Source organism: Cynocephalus volans, chromosome 5 (assembly GCF_027409185.1).
Source record: "Cynocephalus volans isolate mCynVol1 chromosome 5, mCynVol1.pri, whole genome shotgun sequence".
NCBI lineage: Eukaryota > Metazoa > Chordata > Mammalia > Dermoptera > Cynocephalidae > Cynocephalus > Cynocephalus volans.
In genome coordinates this window covers 165,143,906-165,157,957 of record NC_084464.1, presented here as the reverse complement: position 1 = coordinate 165,157,957, position 14,052 = coordinate 165,143,906, and the positions used below count along the sequence as shown (strand labels likewise).

General features: G+C 45.5%; 1 protein-coding gene across 1 annotated transcript in view; it reads right to left on the bottom strand.

The window, feature by feature from the left end:
* SMOC2 (SPARC related modular calcium binding 2) overlaps window positions 1-9,215 on the bottom strand; it is a 185,061-nt gene extending 175,846 nt beyond the window's left edge. The window contains exon 1 of the mRNA XM_063096809.1: window positions 9,089-9,215. Coding sequence (XP_062952879.1) covers window positions 9,089-9,172 — 84 coding nt within the window. The 5' untranslated portion in view covers window positions 9,173-9,215. The remainder of the gene's footprint in view (window positions 1-9,088) is intronic.
* Window positions 9,216-14,052: the final 4,837 nt, after the last annotated feature.

Sequence of the window (14,052 nt, the reverse complement as noted above, 5' to 3'; positions counted from 1 at the left end):
GAAGCACAGGCTGGGCTGGAGGGGCCCCTGTGGGAGGGCAGCGAGCAATCAGGGAGGCAGAGAGAGCATAAAGGCCCCCAGTGCCAACATCTCCCTAATCATCACAAAGCAGGAGGACAGGCTGGGGGAGCAGGGAAGACAGGGCATGTCGGCAGGGGTCCCACTCACAGCCATTTTACTATGATGAATAGAACAGTCCCTCCTAAAACAGGTATATTAAAATATCTAACTTCATTCTCCTGTGTGTGGATATCCAAGTTTCCCAGCACCATTTATTGAAGAGGCAGTCTTTTCCCCTTTGTGTGTTTTTGTTCCCTTTGTCAAATATGAGATGGCTGTAAGCTTGAGGGGTGATTTCTAGGTTCTCCATTCTGCTCCACTAGTCTCAGTGTATATTTTTATGCCAGTACCATGCTGTTTTGGTTACTGTAGCTTTGTAGTATAATTTGAAGTTGGGTGGTATTATGCCTCTGGCTTTACGTTTTTTGCTCAGGATTGCTTTGGCTATTCGGAGTCTTTTGTTTTTCCATATGAAAGGTAAGATTGTTTTTTCCATTTCTGTGAAGAATGTCATTGGTATTTTGATGGGGATTGCATTGAATTTGTAGATTACTTTGGGTAGTGTAGACATTTTCACAATGTTAATTCTTCCAATCCAAGAGCATGGAATGTCTTTCCATCATTCTCTGTCTTCTTTAATTTCTTTCAATAGTGGTTTGTAGTTCTCACTGTAGAGATCTTTCACCTCCATGGTTAAATTGATTCCTAGGTGGGGGTTTTTTTGTTATTGTTGTTTTGTGTGTGTGTGTGTGTGTGTGTGTGTGTGTGTGTGTGTGTGTGTGACTGTTGTAAATGGGCTTACTTTCTTGATTTCTCGTTCTGTTAGCTCATTATTGGAGAATACAAATACATCTGATGGGGAGGGGCATTTATCTTGCATCCTGTGATGTTACTGAAATTATTAACCAGACCTAGGAGTTTTTAGAAAGTCTTTAGGTTTTTCTATATATAGTATCATGTTGTCGGCAAATAGGGACAGTTTGACTTCATCTTTTCCAATCTGAATGCCCTTTATTTCTTCTCTTGTCTGATTGCTCTGGCTAGTACCTCTAGAAATGCACTTCTCACCATATACTAAAATCAACCCAAAAGGGAAAATATAGGTGAAACAATTCAAGAACTAGATCTGGGCACCGACTTCATGAACATGAGCCCCAAACGACAAGCAATGAAAGAAAAAATAAGCAAATGGGACTATATCAAACTAAAAAGCTTCTGCACAGCAGAGGAAACAATCAACAGAGTGAAACAACCTACCGAGTGGGAGAAAATTTTTGCTAACTATACTTCTGACAAGGGATTAATATCCATAATATACAAAGAACTCAAGCAATTATACAGTAAAACGACAATTAACCCAATTTAAAAATGGGCAAAGGAACTGAATAGACATTTTTCAAAGGAAGACATACAAACAGCCAACAGGTACACAAAAAGATGTTCAACATCACTAGTCATCAGGGAAATGCAAATTGAAACCACATTGAGATACCACCTCACTCCAGTTAGACTGGCTATAATCAAAAAGATGGTTAATAACAAATGCTGGCAAGAGTGTGGAGAGAAGGGAACACTACTGCACTGCTGGTGGGACTGTAAATTAGTACAACCACTATGGAAAACAGTAGGGAGGTTTCTCAAACAACTACAGCTAGATCTTCCATACGATCCAGCAGTCCCACTTCTGGGTATACACCCAAAGGAATGGAAATCATCATGTCAAAGGGATACCTGCAGTCTTGTGCTCACTGTAGCTCTATTTACAATAGCCAAGATATGGAACCAACCTAAACGTCCATCGATGGATGATTGGATAATGAAACTGTGATATATATACACCATGGAATACTACTCTGCCATAAAAAAGAACGAAATTCTCCCATTTGCAACAACATGGACGAAACTGGAGAAACTTATGTTAGTGAAATAAGCAAAGCACAGAAGGATAAATACCTCATGTGCTCACTTGTATGTGGGAGCTAAGAGAGAAAGAAGGAAGGAAAGACCACAGTGGTGCGTTGGACTTGCAGAGGGAGAGAGCAAACCTAGGGATGCAAACTAGAGTGGGGAAAGTGGTATGGAGAGGGAGGTCGGGGATAATTGAGGGGATAATTGGGTGACGGACACGGGGTATAATCACAATTTGTGGTAATGGACATGCTGCCAGTACGGATCTGGCCATCACATCTTAGGCACGAGTGGTGACAATTTGCTTTGTACCCCATGAATATTCATAACCAATAAAAACAAAACAAAACATTAAAATAAATAAATCAGTGAAAAAATATTTAACTTAATTGATCTTTGAGATAACAGCATAATGGAAAAACATAACATATATTTTATGCTATATTAAAGTTAGCGAGACCTTATGGGAAGAATCAGCGAGCGGCTTTTTACACACAGGGAGCTACACTGCCCAGAAGCTTAATCCCAAAAATCAGTTATGAACTTTCAAAATGCTATGTATTTGACAGTCCTAAGCCTACCAGTCACCACAAAGTGGAAGGACACTAACTTCTCTTTTCAAACATCAATTTTTAAAAATTAATTTTAATTGTGCTTCTTTTAAAACATTTCTTGACTACACAGACCCATGTCCTATGTGCAATGAATTAACATACAACCCAAAACAAACAATACACTAAACTCTGCTCAGTTATTTTCAAATCTTTCAAATTATTTGTGGAATTATAAGCATATATGGAATTTTTCTTTGTTATTTCATCTTTGAAAGTGATAGGGCCTTATGAATAGAGCTGATGATCTCTTATGAAGTCTTTTCCCTACAGTCCGACTTCCACTGAGGAAGACTGTTATAGTGACCACTACAAACGCGAGAAGAGTTTGTGCACCGTGCCTGTGATATTACTTTGGATTTATATATGTAATTTTGTCAATGTTACAAGAAAAATTATGGCACAGTAAGTACAGTGCGAGCATGTGAACAAGATTCTTGTGAAGAGAGATCAGTCTGTGCATAAACATCAGCAATCAGAAGACAGCAACAAGACACCAGGAAGGAAGGACAGATCTGTGTTCAGTTCTTCTGAAGATGGGCCAGAAAAGTGGTTAGATGGGAGCAAAAAAAGAAAAATAAGGTAATTGCATGTAAAAAACTGAACACTGAGTTTAGGTTTCGGGTTGCATGTTAGCACTGCAATACCTAGTTCAATCAGAGCATAATTAAATAATCAAATCAGAAAAGATTTGGTGGAATTTGTCTGTCAGACACAGAGACCCCAATCTCACCATCCTAAACATGAAAAAGTACCCTAAGAAATGAGAATTATCAGTTGACTTACTCCCATAGTGTACTTTTCCATCATTAACTTTTCATTAAAACATGACTGTGTATAATGGGGCTCCTTGTGGAAAGGAAGACCCGCTGCTTGTCAGACAGCACGTGGACACCCACCCAGGCAGGAGAGACCTGCCAGCTTGACTGTCCTGCTCAAGCTCCTCCAAGGTGACAAAGGCCTGCTCTGCTGCTCCCGAAAGCCAGCTGAGGGGAGCAGAAGGGCTCACGCTCCCAGTTCAAAGTGCTCTTCCTGGGAGAGAATCCAAAGAGTCTCTTCCATAGGGCACTTTCCTTCCTGCGGTGCAGCCCTCCTTGGTGCCATCAACTAATCACCAGTCCTCACACAGAAATATCATAATGTCTTGGCCCGGTCTGGGGAAATGTCTGTCATCTTCTCTGGCCCACTGTGAGCTGAGGGAGCTGACCAGGGTGCGTAGCAAACACCCTGCGAAGTCGGACAATGTTTCTTATCCCAAGAAGGAAATCACCTGTCTAGGACTGCAGGTACCTGGGACATAAGGTAGATTCCCTGAAGAGAGTAAAAGATAAATAAGACACAACAACTCGGGCAAGGTCAACTTATGTACTACAGCAATTATTATTTTTTTTTGCCAACAAACTGATGAACTTGTTCTTTAAGAGGAGACTGCAGTGCACCAGACTCAGAACACACACGCTGAACTGGGCCTAATCGCGCATCCCACACTGAAGTGTCCTCAGCCCCCAATCAGACACACCAGGTTGTCAGGCTGGCCCACAATTCTTCATGCTTTTTGAAACTTCACTATTATTGGAAGACTCTCTAACAGCAACCTCAGATGTTGAGAGTTTGCCCAACTTCCCTCTCCCTGCCGAAAAACCTGCCCTAAGCTTGGGGGCTTGCTCATGGATGGGGTCAGTACCTGGATGCTGGGGACAGGGGGACTGCAGCACAGTCAGGCAGGGACGGCTGCCCACCAGAGCAAGCCCACCCCCAGGACAGAGTCCCAGTGAGGGGAACTGACAAACACGTGTAACAGAAAGAATGTTAGGAATCGAAACTAAGAAGCCCCCTATGGAAGTTCAGCTAGTGCTAAGGTAGAAACCGTAATATTAATGGCCAGTCTATTGGTGCTGGGAGAAGCTAGAAGTTAAATATTCAATATATTAACTGTTATTTAATCTCAAAAGACATACCTTGATTAAAGGTGGAATATTGCCCCACTACCCAACACCATCAATTGCAGAAACATACAGGTGACGCTTCTGGTCTTCTATACATAAACTCAGATGTGAAAGAAAATGATTTCTTAAATTTTCTTCTCTGACTTCAAAATGCTACTGGAAATTCATATTCTAAGTGTGAGTCTTGTATGTTTGCAATAGCGTATCTTTTAATTCAGAAATATGGAAACGTCAACCTGGACCTCCACCTAGTATTCCACTGCCAATCTTGACAGCATGCTAAAATCTGGATGTCCTGAAGGTTTATTCAATGTGGAACTACGTAGAAAGTGGTTCTATTCCTACCCATCCTGAGCCCATAATACATCCACATTCATTTACTGCACAATCTGGTTAAGGCTTGAAGTTGCTTAGAGTTTTATTCATGGTCTTGATTTCAAATCAAAATCAAAGCAATTCTTCCAAGTGTTTGGGTTTTTAGACACCACGTAAATGGATTTCTAAGTTGGAAAATTTTGATTGCTTTTAGTTCCCTCCTCCTTAGCCACCTTCCTGGTCCATCTTCTACCGATGAATGAAAAGCAGCCTTCCCAGAACATCCCATGTGCTCAAAGCATTTGCGATGGAGGAAGAAGGGAAAAATGCAATCCTTCCCTTAAATATCCAATATAGTATGAAAACAACACCAAAGCAGGATCACATAAGCTTTCTGCACCATACTTCCCCACAAATGGAAAAGCGCTTTTGTTTTCACTGTTTCAGCAAGATCAATACTAGATCCTCTCACAGACTTGCTAATGAAACATTTTTTTAAATGTACATGTGGTCAAATATTGTTTTTCCATCCCCTTCCTTCTCTTTCAAAGCAAATAAATACAAACAGGGATGGAAAATAACATTTCAATTCTGTTGTGACACAAACCTCCGGGCTAACAACAGACGTTCACTACGTGCCGAGCCCCGTGTGAGAAGATAAGGCCTCAGGGTGGAACTCGGCTACAGTCTGAGACAAGGAAGGCCGCGTGAGATTGTAAGATTCCCAAAGGGAAGGCAAGCAGGGGACCCCCCCCCGAAGGAAGACACAGTCACAGGTTGAACTTGGAGGCATCTAACCCAGCTCGATGTTCACGGCCCACGCAGAGTCTCTCCAGACTTTGGTTTCCTCGTCTCTTGGACGTGGAAACAACAGTACCTTCAGTGAGGTATCAGATTTGACCCGAGGAAAGCTTTACCCATTGGCAATAAGAAAATGCATGAGAAGGGTCGTAACTCGACCTCGGCATTCTGAGTACGAGCGAGACACCGTCTGGTCAGCTCTGAAATGAAGCAATTCATTCGAGTTTAAATGAACTCAAAAACTTCTGGGAAAGGGGTCGGTTCCTCACTGCCCCTAAAGAAAACATCCAGATATGGGTTATTTGCTGGTCTGTCAAAACCCATGTAACTACATCTATGACAAAGTTGCAGAGTTGTCATCATGTCCATTTACTCTTTGAGGAACATAATTATGCGTGACCAGAACAGTTTATACTAGAAATTATTCTCTGGTCTCAGTCATTCACAGAAATAAAAAGAAAGATGGAGACAGTCTGGTCTGAGAATGTACCTGTTTCTTCAAGGAAGAACAGATGTGGATCCAAATTAGTGTGTATTAGACACTCTTAGCTGTAATCAACACTGAGGTCTGAGCAATAACCAGGAGATCACGCAAAGCCATCAGAAAGTCATAAAAAATGACACAAACTGCCTTAGGGCGCCATTTCTAAAGAATGACTTTGGTGGAAAAAAAAGAGATAATTGCCAAGCCAAGCAGATTTTCTTAGTCTTGCTCTGGCGATGCTGTACCCACAAACAAGCATAGTTAAGGATGCCGAGTTCAGCTAAGCCAGGCACAGCGAACTTTAACCCCCCAAAGAGGCAGACGAGCTTCCCTGTTGCTGGGTGAGAGGAAATGGATGGAATGGGAGGCAGAGAATCAGGCTTTTCTCACTTGCCTGTTCAGTCCTTCATGACTTACCTCAGCTGAGTCCACGAACACACCAAGAGCCAAGAGGTGGCTCTGCTGTAAGCAACTGTGGCAGGCAGAGACGCCTCAAAGCCAATATCCAAACACATCTTAATGACACCAACGCACGAGTTGATAATGATGGCATTAAAACTTTCTCATATGAACCAGTGTCACGGATACCATCAAAATAATGTTAACTGGATAACTAATAACGCTCTGTGCACTATCTTATCTTTAATTCTCATGACGTGTTAAATAGATATTATTAGTTTATCCCCATTTTACAGACAGAGAAACTGAAGATTAGGAAAATGAAATAACTTGCCTAAAATCACACATCCAGCAAGACACGCAACTCCCACCCACCCCCACAGGCTGGTACTGCCTCTCTGATTTATTAAAGATAGGGTACAAGTCTTGTAGATAGAAGGCCATTATTTGAATGGAGGTCTCTGGAAACAAAAGAGATTTCCAAAGACCAGAAGGTGAGTTAAAAGAGATTAGCACCACATAAAAATCCAGCGCCTCTAACATTTCCCAATGACCAATCGGTCAAATTTCACTCCTCTCTCCACTACTTTGCAACCCATTACTTCTTGATTTTCTAGATTGGGGTAGGGTGGGAAGGAGTATGCCGACAAATTTTATGGCTTTAAAGTTTTCTCCCGGATTCCAAAGCAGCACAGCATGTTGTTTGCAAATATGATTTTAAGGCAAAGTATTCTTGAGGAGCGGAGTAAACTGGGGATGGGGTTGGGGGGAGGGCATGGGACGGACCCCACATGTAGCCGGCATCACGCAGCCCAGGAATCCTCAGAGCAATCTCAAAGAGGCCCAGGGTGAGAGGATTCAATGAAATAGTTAAATAAGAAAGGGCCACCAAGATCAGGAGAGGAGACAAGGAAACCTGCTGAGATTTCAACTGTTCCAATCACTAACCTCATCGATTCTGCTTCTCCAGGCAGGACTCAGCTTTCCACCCTCCGGCATTAGATAACAGTCTACTCTTTGCACGCTCAGAAAACCTGTGGCAACTGTATGTACCTGCTGCTTCGGCTCTGGGAGACTTTAAGAATTGGTCTCAGTCTCTCTACTGCCTTTAATGCGCTTTGTGTGTGTGGGGGGGGTCTCTATATGAGCCCATTTGTGCATGTATATCTATGTATATACGCATGCATATATTAGCACATGTGAATAAATAGTAAATGTTCTTGGACCCCTCTGGGGAGATAAAATATCTGCAGGGAAAGATTGAACAGAGCATGTGAAGACTTTCTTCAGGCTTGCAGTTAGCTGCTCCTAATCTACAAGCCATTCGTGAGACAGGAGGCAGGGACTAGGACTGCTCCAGAAGAATTTTAGGTATGAACAATGAACTCACTAGCTCTTTCTCTCTCACACTGCTAAAAAAAAAAAAAAGAAGAAGGAGGAGGAGGAGGAGGAGGAGGAGGAGGAGGAGGAGGAGGAGGAGGAGGAGGAGGAGGAGGAGGAGGAGGAGGAGGAGGAGGAGGAAAGAAAAGAAAAAACTCACACGACGGCGACTGCTTCAGATTTGCTGAGATGCAAAACTGGGCGTCAGCTTATTCCGACCATCTCTATTTTCGATACAATAAACACCTTTAGGTCGGGTCCTGGCCACCCAAAAGCTTCTCTCGACCAGAGGTGTTCGCTCGACCCTCGTGTTTTCTCAAGCACTTGTTCAAAAACACATTTAAGTGGAATGTTTTCGTTTCTGCAGATTGCATTCATTACGGGTTTGCAGAGACGGCAAGCCCAGGAGGTCTGCCTGAGGTGCGGGCTGCAGACACCGGGCCTCGGCCCAGCGGCCGCGGTCGGCGGGGCCAGCCGGGATGGGCTCGGCCCCTGCACATAGCTCCGCGCTTGGCACCGCGCGCCTCGGCCCTGCCAAGGCTGTCGCGTACAAGTTGCAGCAGAGAAAGAAAAACACAGGGCGGTCAACCGCGGGGACCCACGCGCTCGGGAGCGCGCCTGCATCCCTGCCACCGAGAAGCCGGTCTCCGCGCCCACCCGCGTCTCTGCCGTGACAAGGGCGGTAGGTGGCACCCGGACGAGTAAAAACTGATCTCCACTCCTCATGCCCTGCGTTTCTTCCTCCGGGGTCTCGGCGAGGGTCGGGCCCGCGAGTGGGGCCCACGGTCCGCAGCCCCTTCCCCAGCAGGCAGCGCCCGCGCGGCCGAGGGCCGCCGGCTAACGGCTCACACCGGGTCCCCGTGCGCGCGGAGGGAGCCGCCCGAGTCCCTGCTGGGTCTGGCGTGGGGCCGTGCGCGGGCGGCGCCGGCAGCCCAGACCTCCGTGGGCGGTCGCGGGACACCCGAGCGCAGCCCCAGCTCGCACCCATCCGGAGCCGGCCGGGTCCCCGGGAGCGCGTCGCAGGCGGGTGGCCATCCCGCCCCAGGCGCGCACGCCCGCGACCGGCCCGGGCCCCACCTGCTCCCGGTGGCCTGGCGCTCGGGCCGGAGGGGGCGCGGGGACCCGACCGGGCCGGCAGCAGGACGGGGCACCGCTCGGCGGCCGGGCGGGCGGGCCGGGCTTACCGTGAGCGCCGAGAACTTCTGCGCGGGCGCCGGCGGCAGCAGCCCAGCGAGCAGCGGCAGCCAGCAGAGCTGCGGCGGCAGCATGACGACCACGGGCGCGCGGGGACCGACGGAGAGGCGGCCGCGGTCCTCTCCCCAGCAGCTCCCCGCAGGCCCCAGCGGTCCTCGGCGTCCTCCGCGGCTGCCCTCGCGGCTGTCAAGTACCCGCGAGCGTCCCGGATCCTCCCCTCGCGCCCGCCTCCCTCCCGCCCCAGCCCCACCTCCCGCGCGCCCGCCCGCCCGCGCCGGCCCAGCTGCGATGCCCGCTGGGGCCCGGGGGCCGCCGGGGCGCGGGTCTGGGAGCGAGCGACTGGAGAGGGGCCAGGAGGGCCGCGCTGTCGCCTGGCGCTGCTGCCCGCGCGCCCGGGCACACGGGCCACCCGTGCACACGCGCTCACAGCCCCGGGAGCACTGCGCCTCCTGCCGCCCCACGGCACACACCCGACCCGCGCAAGACCGGCCCAGCCCGGCTTGCTCAGCCGCAGGTTAAAGCAAAGCCTGGGCCGCCAGTCCCCACACCCCAGGGGCTCCCGACCTCGGGACTCTGGTGCCCTCTCGTCCAACCCAGAATGTCGCCTCTGAGACACACCGATGATCAGCCCACGCTCCGCAAAGACAGCTGAGCGCACCACGCCCCCAGAAAATACTACAGGACAGCAGGCTTTGGCATCTTGGTTAATGCACCTTGGGGAAGTTTAGGACCCACAGATCTGGGTTCTGACTGGAACTGTAGCCTTGATCCTCGGCGAGTGTGGCCGGAATGTGGCCGGTGTCACTTGCTGACAGAGGTGGCTGCTTTAAACGGCACTGTCAAAGCACTTCAGGTGTTTAGGCAGCAAGCGCCGAGGTGGCGCAGGTCCTAAACTCGTCCTGGGAGACTGCCTTGGAAACCGAGAGACTTTTGCACACCCAGAATCTGGATGACATCCACTGCAGACAACATTGCTGAAATAGTTGCGCCTTGGCTTATAACTTTACGGGAAAAAGCCCTAATTCTGTCTTCCACAGAAAGCCAAAAGAGTAAAGATTTTTCAAGAACAATGAATCAATTCACTTGTCAGGGATGCAGGGAAAAGAACGAAACATAGAAATTCCAAATCTGATTTTTTCAACCGATGTCTGCTCTGGGGCTTTGGCTATGAATTCGGGGAATGGGACATGGGGGAGGGGGCTGTATCAGCAAATTCTGGGACTGGCTGCTGAGACAGAGGCTATTCTCTCCCAGCATTTCCTACACTGGGGACGGAGAAGTCCTCACATTTTCATCAGGAGAGTGGTGGACATCAGTCCATGAAAACACAGGGAAGAAATGTGCCTCTTCCTGGAGCAGGGCTACTCCAAGAACTCTCCTTCAAATTCCACAGCCCAGAGAATCTATTAAGTACTTAAACACATTCCTTTTGGTTTGAGGACTTAGAAGGAACTTATAATAAAACTCTTTAGAGACTGTTCTTGGGTCCAGAGAAACAGGTGAGCAAAGCAGCTGCAAGTGATTAAGTACATTAGGATCACTACTAGGAAACTTTGATAAAAATTAAAGTAAAAATAAAATAAATACTGTATACCATGAACTAATTCTAAGATTATTCAAAGAAAATTTACATTCAAAGCTGACATGCCTCCTTTTAAAAGTATTTGCTACTAAAGATTTCTTTACTTTCTGCTTTATTGAGAATCTTGCAAGTCATAGCTGAAATATTTGATACTGTGCACTTTTCTGTAGAATTAAAAAGATTGAAAATGTGTCCATTTATTCACCCTCATCCACTGCAAGAATGGCAAGCCAAGGAGTAGACTTAATTATTCCCATTTTATAGATGAGAAATAAAAGCCAAAGAGGCCAAATGCCTCAGCCAGATCTCCTAAGCAACAAAATCAGGAACAGAATCCAGATGTCAAAACTTGCAGTGCTGGCAAATCCTCTTCACTTCCTCCGGAGATATGAAGGGCTGAAGAAAACTTGTTGGCCCTCAATGCCTTGTGTTCGGTAATCTCAACACATCTTTTATGTATCAACTCCAGAATCCTCGGGGAGTTCCAGAAAGATAAATGAAATGTATTTGTCCAGGACTCTGACAGATGAAGCGGGACTGGAACCTTCCTTCAAAAACCCTTTAAACTCTGGAGGAGCTCACGTGTCTCGAATGCCAAATTTTACTTTCTCAAAGATTCTAGAAGTAGAGTGTGGGGAGATAATCAGGCTTTATTTTTATAGAGAAGAACAATACATTTATTAAAAACACTAGAAAACAGTTACTTTTGTCTGCCATTTTTAAGTCTCCTAGGAAGTCATTAATGGCATGAATGCCACGTAAGTGCCACATTGGAAAGGACATAAGTAAATTCACTTAGTTCAAAGTTAAGAAAGGAAGTGATCGGCTACATGCTGTCCAAACAATGCCTATGGAATACAGGAAGAAGTTCCCTTCTCTTGAAAATGTTGTGTGTGTGTGTGTTTTTTTTTTAATTAATAAGTGATACAGGGCCCAGTCTAAAACGGATCTAGAATTTAAACTTCTGTCACTGATGCAAGTTACAATAAAGAAGAGCAAGAGAAACTGATTACCAAGTATTGTAGTTATTCTCACATTTCTAAACTAACTTTCCCTCTTACGCCATTACAAAAATACTTTATCATGCATATTGGCTTACTTTTTTATTTATTTTGCCATGCTAAAACTGGAAAAGGATTTTATTCTTGTTATAGACATGGTAAATTTAATGATTATTTCTGGGTAACTTGTGTTTAACCAGAAAACTTTTCATTAGCTATTTTCCCACCTCAATGTGCAAAGTGTAAGTTTAATCAAATGTCTCTCTGTCAATTCAGTGACTTCCAGAAATTACTCATCATCGTTGTCAGGTCAATGTAGACTGAATCGGACTGAGTGAGCCCCGACCGCCATGTATACTCTGCACATCACCCTACATCAGCAGCCTGCAATCAGCCACTTGTCTTTTTAATATTTTCTTCTAGTTTCTACTTAATCCAGGGAAGAGGGTTCTTCCCAAGTTCCCTTGGGTTCCATTAGGTACATTCTGTGTGATTGTCCTCTTAGACTACCTTTCACTGCTGGCCAAAAGAACTGTCGGTCTCCCAGAGTTTCTGTCCTCTTCTTCGCCTGATCATTCGGATGACTTGCATTGTCCTTTTAATTCATACCCCTCAGTCTGTGAGTAAATGATGGATGACGCCCACATTGATCTCAGGTTTTTGGCCTAAGCTCTGCAACTCCAGAAGCCTGTGTGCCAAAGAAAGACGCAGACATTGCCAGAGTTGACTGATTTGACAAATTAGGAAGAGCATTGGTTAAGCCTGCCCTCCCCAGGACTGCGACTAGGCAGACACTCATACGTCAGTTAGAGCGGACAGTGGAAGGACGCATCTGAGCCCTTAGCCTGACTCAAAGGCCTCCTTCCTATTCTGACATACCAGGGTACTTCAAAAAGTTCATGGAAAGTTCCATATTATCTTTTAACTATTTTTCCATGAATTATTTGAAGTACCCTCATATTCAAGTAATAGAGAATTTGAATTTGTCTGTGCACTCAATAAAATCATGTAAATAAGTTTCTTATTTCTTAAGATGCCTTATGACAAGTTTCATGACAACACTTTTCAGGCAGTTTATAGAATTTTTTCTCATAAACAACTGGAACATGCTGGGTGTTTTATACCCATTATCTAATTAACTCTCACTGAAAATTTACAAAACGTGATTATTTTACAAAGGATAGTATTAAGATCCCAGGAGATTACAGGACTTGCTCAGATTTACACAACCAAGGAGTGGTAGAAGCCAAATTCTACTTCAATTTTCACTTTAGGCTGATCTCTCCCCTACAATGTCCACATTTTTGCAACTACTGAAGAATCTGTGAACTACAGCAAGAAAAAGCTTTGGGTCCAGAATCTGCTGCCTGGTCTTGAGATAAATGGTTCTTAAAGTTTTTGAAATTATAAACCTCTTTCAGGCATGATTAAAAACTATGAGCCATTTTGCCCAGAAAAAAAAAATGTGCACGCACACGCGTGCGCGCGCGCACACACACACACACACACACTCGCAGACTCACTATTTTGTATAGTAAGATCCACGACCAAACCAATAAAACAGCACTTTGCAGTAGTTTTTGACTTATTGGTAACGCTTCAATCTCAGTACAGAGCTTCTCGACTTAAGGTTTAATGTTTCCAAAGAAAGCTCTTTTTCACAGAGCCCAGTACAGAACTGCAACGTGTCCAGGGAGACCCATCCCCCGGAAGTTGATGGGAGATGCGTACACCATTCTGAAAGGACATAGTTCTGGTGTCAAAGACATAGCCAATCTAAATAGCCAATCTTACATCAGGTCAAAACATGCCGCAACCACAATTACATAAAGCCCAGGTTTTCTGAAATCTATTTGTTATAATATCTAGAAGCCCTGTTTTCATTTACTAGTCAAGACACAAGGCATTCCATGGAAAGAGAGTGAGATCTGATTAAATTTATAGCAATCAAGCTATTCTAAACTCAGATGATCTAAACTGCTCTTGGATTCTCCCTCCTTATTAACCCAATCTAGGAGTCCCAGCCTCCTTTCTTCAAAGGAAACCTGCCTTTAGGGAAAAGAAAATGGTTTAAAATGGCAACAGAAATACAGCTTGCCAGGACCACACAGATACAATTTATACCAAAAGAAAGCAGTGTAAGAAGACACTCCAATAAAGAAAGCTTTCAATTACCTTCAGCGATTTCCCCTCCTTCCCTTGCTTCCCTGACCCAGCACACAGCCAGAAGGGTGTTCCCTTACCCCTCCTCTGCCTCCCTCTCCTGTCAGCTCCGGGCTGAGTATTAAAATGCACCATCGAAGAGAATAATCCTCGGGTATTTCAGACAAATAGCACAGTGCCTGGGCTCCATGGTAATGGAGACAGGGTG